Source organism: Acipenser ruthenus, chromosome 3, assembly GCF_902713425.1.
Source record: "Acipenser ruthenus chromosome 3, fAciRut3.2 maternal haplotype, whole genome shotgun sequence".
NCBI classification, from domain to species: Eukaryota; Metazoa; Chordata; class Actinopteri; order Acipenseriformes; family Acipenseridae; genus Acipenser; species Acipenser ruthenus.
In genome coordinates this window covers 11,977,720-12,002,099 of record NC_081191.1, presented here as the reverse complement: position 1 = coordinate 12,002,099, position 24,380 = coordinate 11,977,720, and the positions used below count along the sequence as shown (strand labels likewise).

The 24,380-nt window shown below is 34.8% G+C and overlaps 1 protein-coding gene across 3 annotated transcripts in view; it reads left to right on the top strand.

The window, feature by feature from the left end:
• The window catches only part of vps50 (VPS50 EARP/GARPII complex subunit), a 164,146-nt gene that overhangs the window by 31,838 nt on the left and 107,928 nt on the right, over positions 1–24,380 (top strand). For all 3 annotated transcript variants that reach the window (XM_059012400.1, XM_059012390.1, XM_059012389.1), the window contains 7 exons: positions 1,190–1,243; positions 5,249–5,319; positions 5,582–5,699; positions 5,806–5,841; positions 6,366–6,448; positions 14,027–14,069; positions 22,766–22,864. In XM_059012400.1, coding sequence (XP_058868383.1) covers positions 1,190–1,243; positions 5,249–5,319; positions 5,582–5,699; positions 5,806–5,841; positions 6,366–6,448; positions 14,027–14,069; positions 22,766–22,864 — 504 coding nt within the window. The remainder of the gene's footprint in view (positions 1–1,189; positions 1,244–5,248; positions 5,320–5,581; positions 5,700–5,805; positions 5,842–6,365; positions 6,449–14,026; positions 14,070–22,765; positions 22,865–24,380) is intronic.

Here is a 24,380-nt window from a genome sequence, read left to right as displayed (position 1 = left end):
TAGAGCAGTGTTTCTCAACCCTGGTCCTGGGAGCCTACTGTGGCTGCTTGTTTTCATTCCAATTGAGCTCTCAATTACTCAACTAGACCCTTAATTGAACTGATAATTTGCTTAATTAGACCTTTTTAATTGTTTTCCGCTCTTAACAGTTGCATTTCAAGTTACTTGAACTCTGCAACTGTTTAACATATGAAAACAATTAAAAAGGTCTAATTAAGCAAATTAAGCTAATTTGGAATGAAAACCAGCAGACACAGTGGGCTTCCAGGACCAGGGTTGAGAAACATTGGTTTAGAGCACTTGCAGCTACGCTATTTCCCCAAGATGGCTGACTTCCGGTTTCCACCTACCGCCAAGTCCGTCAGTCAAGGAGAAAACATACAACCAACCTTACACAGTGCATTTTCTGGTCGGGAGGGCAATTTACATCTCAGAGACCTTCGCTCTCTGTCGCACTCGCCTTGTGATGAGGTGGGATTTCATTCTTTTTCATTTAATGTAGAAATAAAAAATAGTAATTTCATTTTGTTCAGGAGTAAAAAAATTATAATTGACTTGTATTAAATGATGTGTTTCTAACATTTAATCTTAATGTTCCATTCTTTTTCTTTTCATTTGTAAACAAAAAAGTGTGACCCAAGGTTGTCTCAAATGCCTCTCTTTTTAATTGGGACAGCCGCTTATTTGGGATATTTATTGATTGTATTGATTTTGGATTAAACTAACTACAGCACTGCCAGTATACTTCTGGCAGATTGCATTAATTATTGCTTTCTCATTTGAGAGCATTAGTTAGTAGATGTTTTTAGTCATTCATGGAAATATGTACAGCTGTATACAGGCCTGGTAAAGACTGAAGATTTATCACCAACATTAATATTCAGCAGTGGTCAGTAGTTATGATGAAATTATTATAACAATCCTTGTACAGACAAAATGTTGTATTATGCATACAGAAAACGTTTTAGGTGATTCAAATTCAGACCTGAAATTTTTTTTTTTGACCCAAACCGCAAACCGCGAAAAGGTTCACATTCCTACCCGAACCCGACTCGCTTTGGCGGGTCACCCGCGGGCCCCGCGGGTACCCGACCCGATGCAGGACTCTATACCATACAACTAACTTCGGTGGGGGATGGGGCTAATTTCAAGCTATTTACACAGTACACAATTCTATGTTTTACTGTAGGTGTCAAAGAAGGTAGCAGATCTAATCCTGGAAAAACAGCCTTCATATGTTAAGGTAAGAAGCTTTTTAATACAGCTTTTCCACGGTTCTGACCAATGCCATTTATCAAAAGATTAGATTTCACATGCTGCACACACGTTATGCTGCCTTTTTACTCATACAGACTGTAGGGTCTATGAAATATTTAGCCTTTTAACAACATTGGTGTTTTCTACTGCACTTTATTTATTGAACCTGTGATAGTTTAGATCGTTTTAATAGACGTCAGTGAGTTGTTTATGTAGGGTTGACAATACATTAGAAACACCTGCAATTTAAATCAATGCTCCTAACTGTGCAATTCACAAGGAACAGGGTGAAAAGGGAGGACTCCTTTGGCCTTTATTTAGAACAGACGTTACTGAAGATTTCTATACTGAAGGAATTGAAGACGTACCGATGATGGCCCTACACCCTATTGATGGTGCATTTGTTTCTAATCTTCAGCAAGGGTTATATTGCCTACATATCTAAAATACTACTTATGAGCACACATGAAGTTTATAAAGACCAGGTGCAGCAGTAGAAAGATTGAAAATAAAAAAAAATAAAAAATCCAAGATTAACAGCCAAGGACTTAAAGAATGACTTAGAAGCATCAAGCATAATATTACGAACAGTACATAGGCATCTGAACACAAAAGAGTTGTATGCACTTAGACCTTGCTGCAAACCACTTTCAAAGAAAATCTATAAAACAAACCATCTAAAACATGCCAATACATATGAACAGGAATCTAAAGCATTCTTCAGCAAAATTCCCTGGTCCAGTCAGACTACAATAGAATGTTTCCCCAAAAACGGACCACAATATGTTTGGAGAAAAAAAAGGGAAAGCCTTCAATGAAGAAAACCTAGTACCTACAGTTAAACATTATATTGGGGGTGTTTTAGCAGTCCAGGGACTGGAGACATTCATGTGATTTGAAGATCGAATGAATACAACAATGTATCAAAACATTCTCCAAGGTACAGTGGTCACATTTGCTTGCTGGAGCTTTAGTTACAATGTAAGCATTCTTCCTTAAGGTAATACGAATGATGTCTTTTGACTGATCTTTTCAGTCCATTTTTGAATGCATTCCTGTTAATACTATTATTCTGGGAACTTTTTTTATTAGGTTGGTTTTCCTTATAATGCTGACAGGATCATAAGAGATTTTTTTGCTTTGGCACCCTTTTAATAACCTTCCTTTTAAGCCCAAAGCTGTTCATATGTTTGCCCTGGATTGCCAAAACACCTGTCAGAACTATTATTCCTGCATCAGACTATGGGGATTAAAAAAGCTAATCCTGTTCCATTACAAATCCATCAGAAATACTAAGCTAAATTAATGCTGCCACTGTTTTGATATTGGTGTCAATTTGAGTGATTAATTTCAATGTGAAAAATGTAGCTATGCTTTGTTTTGTGATGGCAGTTAAATACATGACGTTTTATCACAATCATATTATCTCTGCATCACTGTTAATCTACCTTTTGTACAGAAAAAGGCTTTACATAACCTCTTTTTATTGTTGTAATTTCCCCAGAGTTCCTTTGGATAATGGTTCTGTGTAATTTGCAACATGATAGCTGCTGTAAATCACTGGACTCCTGAAATGTTTGCAGAAGTGCTATTTAGCATCTTGCAGAAATGTAAATGAGCAATACATAAAGCATGATTAATAGAAAGCCCACACTGCTCATCACATGAGAGTGAGCAATAGAAAAGAGGAGCTTTTGCAGTATGCAACTTATTTCTGACAATGTAATCAGTCATTTCTTTTTTTTTTTTTTACATTCTAAACACACATTTTAGTAGTAAAAGGGTTTTTTTTTTTTTTTTTTTACATTCTAAACACACATTTTAGTAGTAAAAGGGTTGTTTTTTTTTTTTTTTTTTAAACCTATTCTGAAGTTAATCCCATTATGAATTAAAATCTGGGGATCAGCTAAAATATACCCAGAGGAGTCTTTTGTTTTAGTCACATACTTGTTTTTATAGTTTGGATCATGGTTGCCTTGGTTTTTTGAGAGAATTTGAATTTGATGTAATGAATTCTATGTCGGAGGAAATCATAATAATAATAATAATAATAATAATAATAATAATAATAATAATAATAATAATAATGTATTTATTATTCAGAGGGAAAAACCAACCGTCAAGAGACAACATTTTTTAAATTTTATTTCTAAAACACAATATAAACAGTACAATAGAACTATAAATGCAATGGAATTGACTTCTAATAGAAAACAAACCAATGACCTCTGAAGAATACATGAATATAAATAAAAACTGTATGAAATCCAATTTTTAAATTGAAAAGCCTTTAAATTTGAAATAAAACAGGTCATATTTTTGTTGACATTTACTTAGGGTACCGGTACTGTTTTATGTATTAGAACCCTATTTGAGAAATGGAATGTTGCTCATTTGCCAAACCTAGAGTGAAATCCTTTCAAAGTAAACCACTTGAAGTATTGTATAATATGGGAGCATCATTTGCCAAACCAGAATACAGCTGTCTTGCCTCTTAGGCAAGCAATGGTACTCCTACACATCAGCTATGTGCAAATTGGGCTTTTGCCTAATTGTGTCCAAAATACCTGCCCAAGGCTCAGTTTACTTGGCGTGTTACTTTGTGTTTTTTTAACACCACTGATAATCTGTGCACAGGTCTTCCAAGGAGTGAATGGCGCCAGTATAATGAATATGAACTCCATGCATTGTCAATGGATTTTTATTATTTATTTGAAGTTCCCAGAATGTTTTACTGTATATAGCAAGCCAGTGAATACAGAGGCACCCAGTTTCACTGTACTTTGTGCTCTTGACTTACAATTTAAAAAAGCATTCTGCTCCAAACTTTATTTATTTATTTACTTATTTATTTTTACAAATATTCACCCTTTGCATTAACAAAGAATACCAAAAACACCACTGTCAAGAGTATTGATAGGTTGGACAGCAGTTTGTTTTCTCTTCCATCTAATGTTGTACACCATTGAATCTGGAACCATAATTAAAGCATGTAAAAAATGACAGTCTTCCAATGACATAAACAACTATAGGCAGATGCTGTAGTAATCAGCTTACTTAAAGCTGTTCTGTGTGCAGAGCAGTTTATTTAGAAATGGTGGGGCATATTTTCAAAACATTACCTCCTGTTAAAGGAGAGTATTACAAATCTGGAGCCAAACAACTATGGCATGTAGTTCAAAGTCTCTGAAACACTCAAGGTTGTTTCTCATTCCTATGAAAAAAATTAAACATTAATTAAACAGTGGGGGAAAAAAACAACACATTTAAATAATATGTCCCTTTGAGGCCAGCAACTTCTAGATTTATACTAAGCATGTATGGTTTATATGGTTGAAAATTCTCATTCCAGTATACACACAAACGTTTAGTTTAGTGTTTTGCCTTGGGGCTCGCTTAATGTCACAGTAACATCTACAATGAATCTTGATACATATAAATGAATGAATATGACTTTGTCATCTTGTAGTCTCAAACACCTTGTCAGTCTCAGGAAGCCCAGGAGGTTGTCATGCAAGCATACATAAAGCTTTGGTACCGTGTTCATGACCCTTAATACACAACTCATTACCCATTATATTCAGACATGAACTCATTTTGAACTTTGTCTGTTTGCTGTTCATCATCCTGAAGGGTGGTGGCTTTGTGAATATTTGTACTGTACAGTATATGTCCCTTTCAGTTTGGAGACATCTTACAATCCCTTGTAAGACCTTATTCAGTTTATAATGCAAGAAGAATCTGTTCACTTTAGCAAAGGACACCAAGTTTCCATTATCGTTATATTAACATAAGTGTGTCTGTAGATAGCTAAAATAATGTGATTTTTTAAATTTTTAAAACCATCTACACACTGAAATGTAACTTATAACAGCATAAGATATATAGTAGTGCCGAAGTGCTTTTTGACATTTGTGTTTTAATGTAACATTCACCTTTGTGTTTTATATCAGCAAATAATATGACTATTTTGCACTTTAACTTCATATAGGAATTAGACCGTGTTACTTCACTGCAAGCAAACCTTCAGTTGGGAGCAGTCATCTGCACAAATGCAAGAAGGTAACCGTTTTATAGTAATATGTTAGGATTTAAATATATTGGCTATGTGACAGCTTTGATGATTAAAGTAATAGTGTTTGCACAGGTTCTAGATTCAAAGCAAAGAGTATTACTGCTGTCTAATTTAATATACATTATCTATATCAGACCAAGAATATGATGATGATCACATCATATGTATTGCAAATGACGAAGGGTATGCAATGAGAACTTCTTTTTTTTTAAATGCATAAATTGAAAATCTGTATTTTAAATGTTTCAGGCAACTTGGTTTTGCAAAAGAAGGTTTTACACAAGCAAGCCTTGGCCTTCTTGCCAATCAAAGGAAGAGACAGTTGCTGACTGGACTGCTGAAATCTCTGAGAACAATTAAAACACTGGTAACAAATGATAACAATCTGAATTCTAGGATACCTGTCAAAATACAGGATATGTTTCACCTGTAGCTTTGATTCAAATTGAAATACCTTTTTTGTTTCTTTACAGCAAAGGACTGATGTAAGATTAAGCGAAATGTTAGAGGTAAGTGTTCAAACAAACAAACAAAAAAATATATAAGAGTTTGGAGGGTGCAGAAAAAGACTGACAAGTGTAATTCAAATGATAAAACAAATACAATACTGTAAACCCCAATCTACTGTTCTGCAGTATTGCGGTATTGGTGGGTTTTAATTGAAGTATTGCCTAAAGCCTACATTACACTTTTGACCCTCATTGACAGTCTTCTTTTCAAAATATGTTGAGGCAAAGCTTGTGATGGAGATTCCACCTTAGGGCCAACTGTCTTCTCTGTTCTGTACATAGTCTTAAGATTGATATGCAGACCACAGAACAGTATGCTCACTTGGATTTTGTTTAATTTGGAAGAGCTAATCTTGCATAAACATTGGACAGTGAAATTATGCATCTAGAAATGTGAAAATAGTAATAATTGGGTGTTGTGTTTCTTTCAAGCATAGTAACCTAGAACACTTTGATCACATGATAAAATACTATACTGTTTTTAAATCTCAGAAACAAATAAAATGCATCTTCTGTCTTTTTAGGAGGAAGATTATCCTGGAGCTATCCAGTTGTGCTTGGAATGCCAAAAGGCAGCCAGCACATTCAAACACTACAGCTGTATAAGGTATAGTTAACATGTTGGCATATTTATGTTAAATCACTGGTTTTAACAGCCTCAGGAACTGTTTGCCGATTACCATGTAGCTGTATACAGTAGAACCTGTCATATCTGATCCTATAAGATACAATAACCGATGGACCTCTGGCACGTGTCATTTACACAGGCTACTACCAACTGAACAGTACAGATAGAAACTGATCAATACATATTCTATTACAGGTCTAAAATAGTAAATTCAAGTCTTAGCAGGACAGAATGGATTCAGTTCCAGATTTAAAAAAAGAAAAGGGTGCGTTTGGGAATTCTGTTTGACTATTTGCATGCTGTCACTTCATGTAACTGCCCAGGCCAGTTCGTGTTTGTGTGTGTTTTTTTTTTGTTCTTGTTTCTGTCCTGGGTTAACACGCACAGTGCAGAAACACATGTCCTGAGAAAGCATGGTAAGAACTATTTTCGGAATACTATTTTGTAAGTGGTGCTTTGTTATGCAAAACGTTTCACTGCTTTTCTTTGTATAGTATATTTGCAGTACCAAACTTTGATGTTTTAGACACACTGATGTACCTGACATTTTTCATTTATTATGCACCGATGCACTGGTGGGATTACAAAGGGCCAATGGGTGGGCAGTTGCCCCTCTACTTTTACAGGTGAGGAATAGGAAAAGTACAGTAGAATAAGTATATTAAATTTGTGTAGTTATTTTGATTTACCACTAGATGGCGAAATAGCAAAATAGACTACCAGTAAATACAGAACATGACAGACACATTGAGGAAAACAGGCAATACTTGAAAGCTGTGTGCCAAAGTTTAATTTTCTGTGGATGTGCCAATATTACACTGCGTGGCCATGATGAGTGCAGAGTCTTCTAATCGGGGCAACATTTTAGAGTGAATGGAACTGAGAGTAAATGACAACCCCCTAATTGAACGTTTCTTTAAAAGGCACGAGAAATAATTTAGTTACGTTCAAGGCAAGCATCAGAATGAGCTGATTTCAATAATGAAAGATACGTTGGCAGGGATTTTACAGTGCAGGAATAGTTTTGTAGGATTCCACCGAACAATAAAAACAGACGGCGAGTCATTAATGATGCTCCTGAAAAGCAGAATATCATCTCTCGATTTTGATATTGAGAAGCTAAGAGCCCAGTGTTACGACGGGCCAGCAAATATGAGGGGGCCTTACAGTGGAGTTGCCTCTCGTATTTTAAAAGAAAACCCCTTGGCAATGTATGTGCACTCTTACGTGCATATCCTGAATCTGTGCATTGTGGGTGTATGTAGCAGCGTAACAACAATTCGGCATATGATGAGCAATATGTCGCTACACACCTTTACTGAGGGATCATCTGAACACCATGCCATTTTTTAAGCTTTGCTGAAAGGTGATTTTTGTGGACAGGCTACAATTTTAAAATCGCTTAGCGACACAAAATCGACTTGCTGTTCTAAATTGCAGAAAAGCCTTCTCGATAATTTGGAAAAAGTTGTCGCTGCTTTGGCCGACATTTCCGAAAATGACGGTCAAGCCAATCATATAATGGCATCGATTACCAACTGAAGGATATATACAGTACTCTTAATATTCAATTCTAATGCCCCTCCCACATTTGTCTCAAATCCCGCCTATGCGCCGATGTTAATAAAGCAACTGCAATGTAGCATAACGACTTCCTGTGAGAAGATTTTTTTTACATATCCGAGGGACCCCGAGAACCAATTAAATCGGATATGGCTGGTTCTACTGTATATGTAGTTGACAGGGTTGAATTTAGGTTTGCATATTCAACACCTCAGTATACATGTAATTCTGTTTACATATACAGCACTGGACTTTTGATTGTTGTTTGACCTATGAATCCATTCGAATTCCTTTAATGTATCCACTGTATGTGCCCCAGGCATTGTAGATGTACCTATCCAGTAGAGCACAGAGCTCTGAAAACTCACTTGTGTCTGTCTTTGGAAATCTGATTGAGACTCTGCTACTATACTACTGTTTGCTTCGTAACAAGTACAACTTACCAGTCACTGGAATGGACCAGAATTTTAAACTCTTATTGAGTCATCACAGAACTTGATCTTGTTTTTACAGGCAAAAAACTTTAGAAACCAGTGAATATTGTGTATTTGTTACTGTCAGTGTTGCTGTGGTAAGAGTATTTTGTGCTGTGCTGTGTTGTTTTGTTTTACAGGTTTTTCTGAACCCCATTACATTTTTTTATTTGGGGAAAGGGGGGATTTTATTAGTTAATTTCATCAAGCAACACAAGTAGAAAACAAAATTAAGTTGCAGTTAATCAATGCGATAAAGTATAATTTTTTTGTTTTTAATTGTTTAATAAAAACCCATTCTAATGACCAATTGTTTTCTTCATTGCACCAAGCTAAGTTATATAAGCAAACCTTTTTTTATGAGGTTACTTTTGAGCTTTTCTTAAAGGGGAACTGTACTCAAAATAACAAGGCTCTCTAAATGCTCTGTGTCTTGCTTCGCCAATTTTGTTAAAAAGTCAAGCGTTTGGCCAGTATTTCAGTTTTTTTGTCAGCTTTCTGGGTCAGCTGGAAATGCAGGCCGCCGGCATATTGGAACCTTTCTGGCGCCGCTGTTCCGTCATATCGTTGACAGCCACCCACACCAGTGAACGCCGGCAGGGTTAATTATGTTGGAATGCAAAGCGTTCAGGTGCAAAAATAACAAAAGGAAAAACAGTAACAAAAAGTATTCGTGTGCCTAAGCCTGTAAACCAACAAAGGGCGGCCATAACAAAATAATGGCTACATAATATAGAAATGTGACATATGCTCAATAGAATACTATGTGTGACTACAGAGCAAGTCAACGACAAGACGTCACACAAAGCAGGACACACACACACACACACACACACACACAGAATCAATACATCTATACAGACATTTATACATTCAAACCAGGACATACCGTTTTAATAGATACAATGTGGTGGTTTCAGCTCTGTTTTAGGGCCCCTGCATCTGTGAGATGTGAAAACATTGCCCCAAATATTATAATGGCTTATTGGGGAAAAAAATAAAATAAATAAATAAATACAAATTTGGGTGTCGACACTGGCAGATTTCACGAGGAAAGGACTACATTAAAGTAATCGAATTGATTACAGTTCAAGGGTCAGTTCATGACTCCCTGGTTTCTACTGCACTGTGATTATTTGGGACTGTAATCTGAAATGTTACAGGAATATTTTATCCTAATAAACAAACAAACAAACAAACAATGATTTGGTGTCGACAGTAAAGTGTATGAGCTGTATTAAGGTAGCTAAATATTAAGGTAGCTCTGTATTAGAAATATGTTGCATAAAACCTATTTATTAGGGTCTGTAGAATTGATATAGCAGACCTATTTTTTAAACCAGACTCTTATAAAAGAAAGGACAAAGGCATATTTATCAGCATACTTAAACCAAAATACAGTCTGCACCATTTTTTGTTGTTAAAAGTTAATTTATGTTACACAGGTTCATGTTACTGAACTTGTGTAAAGGCATAGCTTTGACGTTTTTTTTTTTTTTTATATTCAAGAAATGGTGCAAATTGCTTTTCGTGTAAAATACCTTTTTGAATCAAGCCCAATGCACATTCAAATACTATTAGAATGTGTGAACTCTAACACATTCCCTCGGCTGTCGTGCGTGATTCAGTCACTTTGGTTATTAGCCAGGTGCCTACTTTTATATTACTTCCATAATCCTCCTACTATTGGATAATCAGGATTTTTTGGTTTGCGATACACAGCTGCTGGGACCAGTATCATGTTCTAGTAGTTAATTACCTGCAATCATTTCTGATAAGGTATTGTAAGAGCTCCCTGGTTTTTAATGTGCTAATGCAGGGATCATGCACTGTGTGCTCAGCAATGTGAAATTAACATATTGAGTTTTACATTTTGAAAAAAAAAAAAACCCAGACAATTGAAGTACGTTTGTTAGGGAAATAAATAACCATGCTTAACTAACATGCATTATCAACTAGCTCAGCAAGGGTTAAAAAAATATAGCACACCTGTTTATTTGTAGACATTTAGGAAAACCAGGAAACAATGTTATGCAGTAACCCCATGTTAAAACTTACAAATGCATAGGACAGTATTAGCTCCTGTATTAAAGTGTGTTTTATTTGTAACATTTCATAGTTTGTGAGGAGTGATGTGTTCATTTCAATTTGTGTGATGAGGCAGGAGGCGTGTGTTCCCTCCAACCACACAGTTGCATATGAATAAATAAATAACTGATTAGGATGGGACGAACAACTAAAAGATATACAGTATAGCATAATAATACATTGAGTGTACAGTGATTCTCACTATACTGGCATCCTGTTTGGAGATAGAGAACAAAATTCAAGTGAATAGAATTGTAGTAATTTAACATAAATCAGAAAGAATAAAGGAAAATATAGCGACAAGTAATAAATAAACAAAGGGCAACACTATACATCTATTTTATATCTAACTGATATGAAGTATATATGTCAGAGTATTTTGTTCAATGAATAGTGACTAGATTCAAATCCTTACCAGTGTTTGGTATAAGTTTAGCTACTATTTTAGCAGTATGCCAACAATCTACCTAATGCATTAGTTTAATTTAAAAAATGTAGCAATTTTAAAGAGCTTGTTTCTGGAAATTAACAAGTTGCCTCTGTGAAGGAATACAATGATACCTTCTTTTTACTTTTTTCCCATTTATTTTGAGGGATTTACTAATATATATATATATATATATATATATATATATATATATATATATATATATATGTGTGTGTGTGTGTGTGTGTGTGTGTGTATATATATATATATATATATATATATATATATATATATATATATATATATATATATATATATATATATGTGTGTATATATATATATATCTCAATTTTGTATAGCAATTAGTTTTGGCTGAACATTTAAAGGAAATAGGAATTCCCTCCTCCTGAGAAAATAACTAGATAAAAACGATTTTTTATATTCAATTCTAATGCTGTTCCCTTTTAAGGTCTTGGCTTCAAGCAAATTAATCAAGAATTTGATCAAATGTAGTTTTACAATTCAAACATTACTTATCCACTGCTATGGTTATTTATGTATGTTCTAATTTATTTAAAGTAGTTAATCTGATGCAGAGCATAATTATCATGGGAAGTAAAACTAATTTGGCACAAATCCTTCAAGAATAGGTAATGGTTTACAGTGTATCGGAGAGAGAAAAAAGGATCCGCACACCAAAGTAGACAAGTTCACAAGGCTAAAGCCATAAATCCTTTACTTTTACATAGAGAAGCATTTTGGATTTATTATTTAAAAACGATGGTTCCTAATGGAATGAATGTTGAATTTGACATTAATTCCTTTTTATAATCTATGTCAACTTACATTAGGACAGGTGAATTCATATATCTGATTGTTCTGCTTGTGTATTTCTGTATTGATTATATGTACACAAAAAACATGTAATGAACTAGATTTTCTAGTGTTGTGGAATTGTATACTGGCGACATTGTAGTAAACTGTTGATTAATTGGCACATTCATGTATTTTACTAATGTGTAATTATATTCACCTGTTCTTTTATAACCTCAGTTGTACTTCTGTGTTGCATTTAAAGTATTTTGGAGCACAATTGAGTGTGCAGTTCTCTTTTTCTCTATATTACAGTGTATCAGAACCACAGAATACATGTTAGTTGATGTATAGATACAAGATGTTGTCATTTTCATGCCAGGAAACATATTACAAATGAGCTATTTCAAGCAATATATACAGTAACACAAGTATTAAACAGTGTTTGTATTGTAAGAAAAAAAAGGAACAATTATGCAACCCAAACAAGTTTAATTATACTGTGGCTTGCCATACCGAATTTTAACTAGATCTTGCTGATACACACATCTAGTCAACAAACAGATGGAAAGAAACTGGACAGAAAACTTGAGAAAATCATTCATGAAAGTGTAAATAGAGTTGATCTGTGAGGCTCCAGTGAAATTGTTAAACAGAATGCATCGTTTTGTGTGTCTACAGTTTATTATTAAAACTGGGGAATGCATTTTCAATTTGGAATAAAAAAGTTTAAATAGGATTTGAGATATAAAACTCTTTCGCAAAACTTCTTTTCACATCTAGATTTTTGTCACGTGTAAAAAAAAAAGTAACATTGTAATGAATTTGGTATTTTGAATTTTTCATTCATCGGTATTGGAATGATCTCTGTATTCATACGCTTCATAATGCTTTGTCTGTTTTTTGTAATAGTTTTTTTGGCGTTAGAAACGTTTTCTTACATACTGTAAAAGACTTGTTGAGAAAGCTTGTGCACAGTAACTGTAATCTTTCGCACATGTTGGTACGAGTCTTCTAGAGATTTCTGTGGAATTCCTCTAGCAGAGGACAGTCAGTGCTGTTGGCAGAGTTCAGTGTATTGAGATATGCAGCTCAGTGGATATTCAGTCTGTGTAATTCAGAGTAATACATCATTCTCTTAAATCTAACTTCTTGAGAGGATATAGTCCTGTTTGTTTGTTTTCTGAACAAAAATCCAGTTCAGCTTTTTCATATAAATGTGTAATCATATAAAAAAGACACTAATTGGAAATTGCATTTTACATTTAAAAAAAAAAAAAAAAAAAGCAGAGCTTACCCTACAAATGGATGTTTTCTTAATTGCTTTTAGTAACATTTGTTGCAGATTGAGTGTAGTGTTTCAAACCCTGCTGTTCAGTTAACATAATTGTAATTCTAGTCTTCTGTTTAGACTGCATCATTCGCATAGTGAGAATTAAACAGTTTGCAGTTACCGTGTTTTTTTCCCCTAACGATGGAATTCCTAAACTGTGGTGTAACTTGAACATTTTTAAACCAAACTAGATCTTTTCTATTTGTTTTGTTACAACACTTACATGAAATGCAACACAGACACTTAAAGGAAGCATTTTTAACAACATAAAATGAACAGTTACTTTTAAAGAAGGTGAAACTTTCCGTTAAGAAGGTAATTGGACACATGTCTTCAGAGCTCCAGGTTTAAGTCAGCTTCGCTCTGAAAAATCAGACTCCTCGACTGCATGTTTAATAAATGATTTTATCAGTAGGTTAACTACTTCATATGCACATTAGGGTTATTCATACATTCTCCTCAGTAGTCCTTGTACTAAGGGCAGCAGTGAGAGGGGAAGCAATCAGAATAAGAATGCTCAGGCACTCGCTCCTCAGCAAGCTGTTGTGAACCGTTGAGGTATACAGCATTTTGCCAAGAAATCTTGTAGTAATGATTAAAACTGCAAATGGAGAAAATGTATACCCCCTGAGCCGCTTCCCTATTACTAAAAATTGAATTTGAGCAAACATTAGCAATGTGAAATAAGTTCCTAAGATCTTGAAGGATGGTATCATTAACACACCCACTTTTCCCTCTTCACTCTTTTTTCCCTCTCACACACAGACTTCCCCACATACCTAGATAATGTGTTTGTTTGTTTTTGGTGCATCCAGCACAGCAGGATTGTTTGTAATAATTCTATCACTTCTTCTTTTCAGTGAATTGAATTCGAAACTGCAAGACACTCTTGAACAAATAGAGGTAAGTTTGAGTTTTATTGAAGAATTGTGTTTGCAGACACTCTACAATACCTTAAGGCAGCATTTCTCAAACTGGGGGTCCTGACCCAAAAGGGGTTGTAAGGCTATTGTAGGGGGGGTTGCGTGATCACAAAAAATACTGACATACTTTAAGATTAGGGCTTCTGATTTTCAATTTTAACCGAAAAAAACAACAAAAAACTACTACAGTACAGCAGGGAACTAACTGACTGACTTGCGACTTTAGACTTAGTTTTAAATTTCTAAGCCTTTTAGCTGAGGATTTTCTAGTGTTAGAGTCCTTTTTGACATTCTGTAAGGCTTTTACTGTATTAGTGAGGTAACTTTGTTTACAGTGAAAAAAAACACACAGTACGTTGCGTCTCATCTTAAGTTACCATAGCAACAACTAAGAACGTCTTTTATTTTTTTTTAAGCCAAGACTCCCTGCCCTATACTCTAGTGCGTGACAATTTAAAGTTTCACATTTTCCCTTCAAATACGTAATCGTAAACGTAATGCTCTACTGCCAAATGAAATGACCTGTTCTTATTAGCAATTTCATGTTTTAGTTTTTCAGTATAATCTAGCATGGCAAATGGAGTCTTAATCAGCCGATCAACTGAGTTATGCTGCATTTCACATTTGACCCCTTCACAAGACAAGCACCAAAATAAAACAATAACACCACATAGTGTGTTTCTTACCACTGATGCAATGCAAAACAATCAATCCTCACCCCTACATTAACAGCACATACAACTGCTTACAGCAGCGCTTTAGAAGAGGGCGGGAGGATGTGGGTCGCGGGAGGATGTGGGTGCTCAGATCACCCAATCTACTATAGTGGGAGTGCTGTGTTTCAGACAGACAGGAGTTAGTCACTGGAGGCAAAGCCTCCTCTGGTAAAAAAAAAAAAAAAAAAGCCTCTGGTCTCCACCAATTAAAACCCGTGCTCAGATCACTCGCCACTGCTAACACTGTGTTTAATGGGAGAAGGGAGGCTTGCTCCTCCAGGACCAGAACCTGTGCTGCTATTATTATTATTATTATTATTATTATTATTATTATTATTATTATTATTATTATTATTTATTTCTTTTAGCAGGCACCCTTATCCAGGGTGACTTACAATTGTTACAAGATATCACATTATTTTTTACATACAATTATATTATTTTTTTACACATTATTTTTATATACAATTACCCATTTATACAGTAGGGTTTTTACTGGAGCAATCTAGGTAAAGTACCTTGCTCAGTACAGGGTACAGCAGCAGTGTCCCCCACCTGGGATTGAACCCACAACCCTCCGGGGGTATGTGTGTGTGTTTAATTTCTTTTTTCCTTAATTGAGGGCAGTGTTTATCAGAAATACTATGGTTTTTGAACGGTGCAGTATTTTATTGCATGATTTAAGGCATTTTAGAAGCAGAGCTGTGAGAACCTCTGCAGCACTATACTCTTGTGTGTTTTTGGGGCTTGAATACAGTACATTTACTGACAGTTAACAAGAGCCTATTAAGTGGGAGTTGGGTGGTCAGGGGTGTACTGTACCAGCGAGTCAGGACTAACCCCCCTACAAGAATATATCTTCAGCCAGCTTTCGGATAGCGGTTAGAGTGACTGGCAAAGCTCTAAGCTCTAAACCCTGAGTTTAAGTTTTCACCATCCAAGCTGAGGATGAGTTAAACAGACAGCCCCTGTTTTATCCCTTGCTGTGTTGGCACTGAACTCTAATACGATATATATATATATATATATATATATATATATATATATAATATATATATATATATAATTAGGACCGATACTAGTTCGCGTAATCGATTTGTATGCAATCGAACAGGTATTAATATCACATTAAGCATACAAAATTATAAAGCTTTACAAATCATTAAATTAATGCAATTCAGTAAAACTTTAACACCTACAGGTAACGAAATACTGTAGTTAAACGTACCATATACCAAACTTTGAAAATCATCAAAGAATACAATTCAGTACAACTTTGACACATTACAAAACTTTAGGAATCATTAAACTTCAGAAATTCAGTAAAATGTTTCTTATACTTTGATACTTGCTGTTAAGGCATTCTAATAACGTGCAATTGAAATTGTAGGGAAATACTTTATATGTATAAAAGAAAATAATGTTAATACAATCGCATAAACATTAGATACAAGCAAGCAAAGAAGCTCAGGTCACAGCATGCCCTAATGTTATCATAACTCAGACGTCCGTGAAGTCAAATCAAAGAATTGACTGACGATTCAAACAAAAACATTACATTAAATACTATGAATATATTAGCATTTCCACCCCATTTCTTATACTCTCTTCCAATCAGTATGGATGCACCCTGCTATCACACACCTTCAACACATCTCCTGGTAAGTGGGGAAACTCGCCCAAATCTATCACATTCTATAGTGCGTCACATTTAAGGATTTTACAGACATCTTAACCTAATCTGTTAGAAACTGTTTCAAACTAGACCTTTGTTTGTGGTGTTCTGTTTTCACACTGTGTCTCCACTCCTCCACCCACCTTGATTAGACACCTGCTAACTTTGGCTCTCTGCCCAGATGCCAAGATACGAGAGACTGCAAATGTTTTGCTTAGCTAGTTACATGTGCTTTAAGCTGTATCAAAATATGAAAATAAAACTTTAACATAGAAGTAAAGAAACCTTATAATCAAATACATAATTAATACTTTATGCAGAATGTCATCTCCTACAAAATGAATGAAATAAAAGTTCTTTGCTGCCCAATAATAGACTGGATCTCCAGTCCTTACTGATGAAATAGAAGAAAAATCAAGAATGAGGTGACTGTTTCAATTTGCTTAACTGCAACAATTTAAAGCACTCAATGCTCCACCTAAGGTTTTGGTGTCAGAATAATTTTGTAACTTTCATTTGCATCAGTCTGCTGGTCCTTTTTTTGGCAGCAAATCTCATAGCTGTTTTAGCAACAGAAGCTGTGTGCGTAATACACCACATGTAATTCATCACGTGATTACAGGTGCGTTTGGTTGATTAGACAGTACTGTTGATCAAAGATCAGATAATTGACTTTCTACTGTATATACATTTTATTATACACAATAAAACGTTGCATGTTTCAAAAGGTACTTCGTAATTTAATAAGAAATGTAATACAGTAATATAGTATACATAGCACATAAGGCAAGCAACTGAATATATAAAACAAAAAAACATTGTGGACTTACTTGATTGACTCCTGAATGATGTCATTCGTAGAAAAAAAATATTTGGAAGATGAAGAGCAGGTTTGAAAAAAACAGACTGTGAATACTCAACCATTGAGCAGCAGTGTGGAGTAGTGGTTAGGGCTCTGGACTCCTGACCGGAGGGTTGTGGGTTCAATCCCCAGTGGGGGACACTGCTGTTGTACCCTTGAGTAAGGTACTTTACCTAGATTGCTCCAGTAAAAACCCAGCTGTATAAATGGGTAATTGTATGTAAAATAATGTGATATCTGTATAATGTATGTAAAATAATGTGAATCTGTATAATGTGAAATAATGTAAAAATGTGATATCTTGTAACAATTGTAAGTCGCCCTGGATAAGGGTGTCTGCTAAGAAATAAATAATAATAATAATTAAATTTTTTTGTACCATGAGCAATTAAAAAGGCAATTTTGTTTTGGTCCCTCCCTGTTTAAAAAGGTCCAGTTTATTCTATGGACGACCTTTATTGTTATTTTTTTATTATTGTTTTTTCTTCAATTGAAAGCACGGAAAATGGCGTACAAATTAAGAAAAAATACAATGTTCTGTATATCGAAATCGAAACTTAAGGGAGTAGCCACACGTGACCCATAACCTGCCTGTCAACAGACACGTCAAGATGAAGTCTAATTATGAGTGGTAGAGGCTAGCCACGAGCTTGCATCGTGTAGCCAATACAAATACAATAACACTTGACTGACAGAGGGTGATTGCAGGTGAAATATACACAGCAATACAGTAGACCTTGGAAAGTATGATGTAAGCTTTTTTACTTTTACAAAATTACACGTAGGCTTAGCCTCCGTAGCCTCTTTTGATGAGACCACGGTTGGCACGGGTACCTGTCAGGTTTTAAATGACCCAAGTCTCTTTTTATTACCCGAATTTCGATTTATTAATTTGAGAATTTCAAGAAAATGTAGAAAATATGATTTTCTATTTTCTAGGTATTTTTAGGGGGTCCTAAAAAGGGGGGAGTGACTTATACACCAGTGTGCCCTATAGGCTTTCTTTCTGAAATTGTTGTCTCAAAAAGGGAGGAAGACGACTTATACACCAGTGCGACTTATACACCAATTTTTACGGTACCTCCTTTCTTAGAGACTGAAGCTTTCTCAAGCCCTATAAACTTGAGGCTTGATGCAGAACCATGGTTAAAAGCTTTATAATGTCTTTGCATAGTCCATGTTGTTCTGTATAGCTGCCTTATGCTTTGCAATACGGGTTTTCAAGTTTCTTTTAGTTTGGGCTACATAGATCAGGCCACAAGGACACTTAAGCATACTGTATATACCACATGGGTTGTGTTACAATTGATAAAGCTTTGTATGGTATATTTACGACTGGAATGTGGATGTGTAAAATATTTAATGTTATCAGTATTTGGACAATGAATACATCTTCCACATAAAATATTACCATGGATATCGGTTGTCCTATGGAGTCAATTGCTATCTGTAGTTGGAAATTTATTCAGTGAGGTCACCAAAGAGTCTTTTGTGTTCCTACCCCTTCTATAGCAAAATCTAGGAGGCGTTATAGCAAAGGGATGTAGTTGTGGATCACATTCTAATATTTTCCAATATAATTATACTTGGTAACAAATGTAATTCAATCTGTAATTAAATCTTTCCTTTTTTTGGATTTCAAAAGCTCACTATGGTCTATACTATCTGTTCTTTTTAGTGCTGTATCTAATAGATTTATTTTGTAACCTCTATCATAAAACCGGTTTTGCATCTCTTTTGCTTCAGTTTGAAAGTCTGAAGTATTACTGCAATTCCGCTTTAATCTTAAGAGTTGGCCATAAGGTATTCTTAATCAAAAGTTTAGGATGGTCACTGTCAGCTCGTAAAATTGTGTTCCTATCTGTAGGTTTATGAAAAATGGAAGTATTAAACAAATGATCTTTATTTACCGTAATCAACACGTCCAAAAAATGAATCTCAGACTGGTTATATTTCATAGTGAATTCTGAAGTTGGTCTAATATTATTTATATAATCTTTGAACAAAAATAAATCTTTTTCAGATCCTGTCCATACTAATAATATGTCATCAATGTATCTTTTCCAAAACATAACATGCTGTAAGAGTGGATTAGAGGCAATGTCATTAATATTTTGTCTTTCCCAGTAGCCCATAAAAAGATTTGCATAATTTGGCGCAAAGGCCGAGCCCATGGCTGTACCTTGTATTTGTAAAAAGTATTTGTCTCTAAATAAAAAAATAATTAGAAGATAATATGAATTCAGTTAATTCTAGACAGTAGGCAGATTAGGTTTACTTGCAAAATAAAATGTAATTGTAAGTCGCCTTGGATAAAGGCGTCTGCTAAATAAACAAATAATAATAATACTGGTCTACCTGGTGGTTTCAAAGAGTTCTTCTGTATTTTAGGTAAAGTATAAAAACAGACTTAACAGGAAATTCCACTTTTAAGAAGGCCATGACTCTGTGTGATTGAGTTTTTTTTCCATAGCATTGGTAAGAATCTCGTCTCTGTTTAAGTACAGCAATTGGGTCATTAGTAAGTTGCTCATAAAACTCTGTTATTTAGTTGTCTTAACGCTTCAACTACATAATCATCATTGTTCTGTATTACAATTGACCCCCCTTTGTCAGCAGGTTTGATTTACAATTTCAACATTGTTTTCCAGTTCTTTGACAGCTTTCTTCTCAAGCTTATTCATGTTTGAATATATACAACTTATATGTTTTATTAATTATTTTTTCTATATCTTTCTCTACTATTTTACTAAACGTAATCAGGGTTTAATACCCCAACTGGAAATAAATTAGATTTTTTTCTTAAAATTATCAGTAGATGTAAATGTAGGTATTGTTCCAGTTGTAATTTTAGTTGAAAAATAATGCTTGAGCTGCCTAAAGAACTTATAACAATATGTTTTTAGTTTAAATGCATTAACCTTATTGGCGGAACAAAAGAAAGGCTTTTATTAAGGACAGTTAATTGAGTCTCAGTAACTTAATGTTTAGAGATATGAATTACTGCTGCTTCTGGCTCCTTGTACTCCTTCTCTGTTTATAGTGTCTTTCGTCTCTTACCGCGCCTTGTTTTCCTCACCTTTGATATTGTTGGCTGGAGTTCGAGCGTCTGTCTAAAAAACGGTTCTCTCTTGGTGTTGTAGAGCCACTTGGTGACCCAGGTCACTTAATTCCCCCTCGCTGACTAGAAGAATGGCCTTCTGTAGAATGATATGCATCTCGGTGTTGGTATTTCTTCAATTTACCATTCCAATTGTAGACTGTACCCTCCTTATAGTCTTGTATATCTCTTTCAAATTTGTTGTTCTTGTATCGTTTCAGATCATTTTGAAACTGTTGTAATTCATTTGTTGTTTTCTGTTCATACCGTTTATATTGTTCGGAATTCATAGTTTCTTGTAGCTTCTCTTTAATTTGTAATACTTCCGTGTTCACCTGTTCACTTTCAAACTTTCTTTGCTCAATAATTAATAAAATTAGATACATCGAACATTTATTCAGTATCTTTTCCCACTTCTTTAGGAACTCCGGATATACCATATGAAGTTTTATCAATTGTAACACAACCTATGTGTTATATATGCTTAAATGTCCTTGTGGCCTGATCTATGTAGCCCAAACTAAAAGAAACTTGAAAACCTGTATAGCAGAGCATAAGGCAGCTCTACGGAATAACAACATGGACTATGCAAAGACATTATGAAGCCTTTAACCATGGTTCTGCATCAAGCCTCAAGTTTATAAGGCTTGAGAAAGCTTCAGTCTCTAAGAGAGGAGGTACCAGTATATAATAAAACAACTAATTAGAAGAGAGTAATTTTGGATATATACACTCAAGTCAGTGGAACCACATGGGCTTAATGAATCATTAGATCTCGTACCTCTAACTAGTCTTTTTAATACTAATTATTTGGTCGTTTTTTGGAGCATCTGTTGGGATTTCAATGTATTAAAATTATAAAAATAAAAATACAGCTTAATCATTCATTTTTAAGGATGAAATTGGGTACATTGAGTTTTAATGGTAGGTGGTATTCTCACAAATTTAAATGCATATATAGATGACAACTTGTTGGACAAACATGTTTATATAAAAAGACTATATACAAAATGTTTTTTTTTTTTTTTTAAGTACTATGTAGCTTAATATTAACTTAACAGAATTCCAACTAATTATGTGTAATGATTATCGTTCTGCTGTTTTAATTTTAATGTATTTAATGATGTAATTGAATATGGCTGTTTTCATGTTGTTTAATCACTGGAGTAACTGTTTTAACTAATGACTTTATAGTGCAATTAGTTATCTCACCTGTGTATAACACAGTTGAACCTGATGATGACACATTCCGTGTCGAAACGCGTTGTACACGCTGATGATTTTTAAACAATAAAATGACTCTTGTTTTGGAATACGGAGTGTTTCACCTTTTTATAGTAATGAATTGCTCACATTTAAAGATCTAAAAAGATAAAGAAGAATATATATGTGTGTGTGTATAAATATATATATATATTTATGAATACTTGAAGAAGCCTAGTATTTTCTTCAACCAAATTTTTATGGTCAGACGAATCCAAAATGTAACTTTTTTCATAATGAAATTAGTTTTTGCATGTAATTTTTCATTTTCTGCATGTTATGTAATACTTTTTAAAACTCATTTTTTTAAACTGCCCAAACACGTTTGTCTGTGACTATGTATGTATGTATGTATGTATGTATGTATGTATGTATATATGTGTGTGTGTGTGTGTGTGTGTGTGTGTGTGTGTGTGTTTTCCTTTTAACCTGGTTAAGCTGTTTAGCCACTTTGATAGCAAGACATAACATAAGAAACTGCATTGTACCGTATACATTGTTGAACCCCTCTCCCTCAAACCACATAAGCTGCACTGCCACTCTTCTGTCAAGCCAGCATGAGGCTTTCTGTGGTCTATTTGAATTACTTCTCTTTTGACGTTTCTTCCTGTCACAGTCAGATACTAAAAGATCCCTTTTTGGCACAAGCGAAGTAAAGATGGTTTTCTGCACTGTACTATACATCCTCCAGTATGGACCAGACATCTACATCTCATTAATACCTCAGCTATTCTAATGTGTAACACAACTGTCCTATTCACTGTCCTGTTTTTCATGTTTTGCAATTATTGATATTTGTCAGATGATGATAATAATAATAATAATAATAATAATAATAATAATAATAATAATAATAATAATAATAATAATAATGGTATGCACTAATGCCTGTATTGACTACAATCATCTATTACAAGCCAGTGATAATTTATTTCAATAGAGCTAGACACTGTCACATATGTTAAATCCCTTAGGTGACCAGTTTATTCAGGTTTCTCTAAACAATCTCATTTTTAAATCTCGACATTAAGCACTAATCACTGTGTCCTCTTTTGTACAGGAACAACTGGATGTAGCCTTGTCAAAAACCTGCAAGAGCTTTGATATCAATCATTACATCAAAGTTCAGCAGGCATACACGCTTCTGGGAAAAACTCAAGTAAGTGACTCATGACTCCTGAATGGCAAGTGTTTGTGCCTGTATTATTTGTTTGAAGAAGGATGATTCATTTTGGTATTAATATCGGGAGATTTTTGATTCATATCTACCATTAGTCTGGGGGGCTGAGGAGAATAAAAATCAGACAGTAAAACAAAATGAATTTACAATTTGCTACATACACTAACCAAATAGGATAGCTGGCAGATAATCAGCAGTTACCCTGGCATACTCTATATTCCTGATATCCCTTTTGTTGATAATTGGTTAAGAAGAACACTGCTGACGTATGTTTTTGCACTGTTGCAAGGAATAGTGGCTATCCATTCTTGCAACAATAGGTTAAAGAAACATATTTAGTAGTTTAATATGAAATAGATATATAACATCTTTTACATGCAAGTTGTTGTGAATCTACTTTCTTCCGATGTGAGTTATGTAAGTGGGGTTTCAAGTGTTTTAGGGTACAAACTAAGCATGCTAGTGTGAAAATAGATGTTCACACTAAAGCAGCTTCATTTAGGTGAAGTTTAGTTTAGAATGATGAATAAGAAATTGTGTTGCTTATTCTAACAACATTCAAACACATCATATTACTTAGGTTTGTATTAATTTTTTTTTTTTTACATTAGAGTTAATGCTCCAGGTGTATGTGCTGCATTATCTCTTAATATATGTACATGTAAGGTAAACTGCACAGCTATGGACAAATGTTTTTGCATCACCTAAAATTGTAGGTTTGAGACATAATTTAAAAAAAAAAACAAAAAAAACTACCGTATCCAGCGTACGTGCCGGTTTTACGTATAAAAAAATCTGAAATACGCACTAAATTAAACTGTAATGAATAAAAATACACATAGCAATTTTGCTGCACAGCTTGTCTACCTCCCCTAAAACTTCCACCAACAACTTCATCTCCCAGAATACAATGTCTTCAGTTAGGAAACTGTACACATGAAACACCAACTCAACAAACATGATCCCATCTCTGGCTAGCCCTGTTGACTTTGCAGCCAATCACAGTAAGAATAAGAAAAATGCGAAGCTACACAGGTTGAAGCGTAAACACCCCAGTCCAGCTTTTTATTAATTATTGCTCTCGCTCCTCCTGTACCTGTCTCTTTCCGCCTCCCTCTCGGCACCACCCTCTCCCATAGCCATTTCTACTTCCTTTCCTCTACTGCTCCCTACCATGACTCATTTTAATATCCCTGTAATCCTCTCCTCTTGTTCCTGTTGTCTGGTTTCTCCCTGCCGCTGCAAACTACTCTAACCTGATCTCTCCCCCTTTCCTCTGCTAACCCCCCCATGCTCTCTCTAGTGCCCTCGGGAATTGTCGCTTGGCTTCCAACAAAGCTGGCTTTATCTTTGCCTTTGCCTCTCACCTCTCTCTTGACTTCCTAGCTCTCACTGAAACATGCATCTCCCCTGATAACTCTAACACTGACTGCCCTTTCCTCTGTCTATGACCTGTCCCACTCTCCGCACCCCTCTGGACGGGGTAGGGGAACAG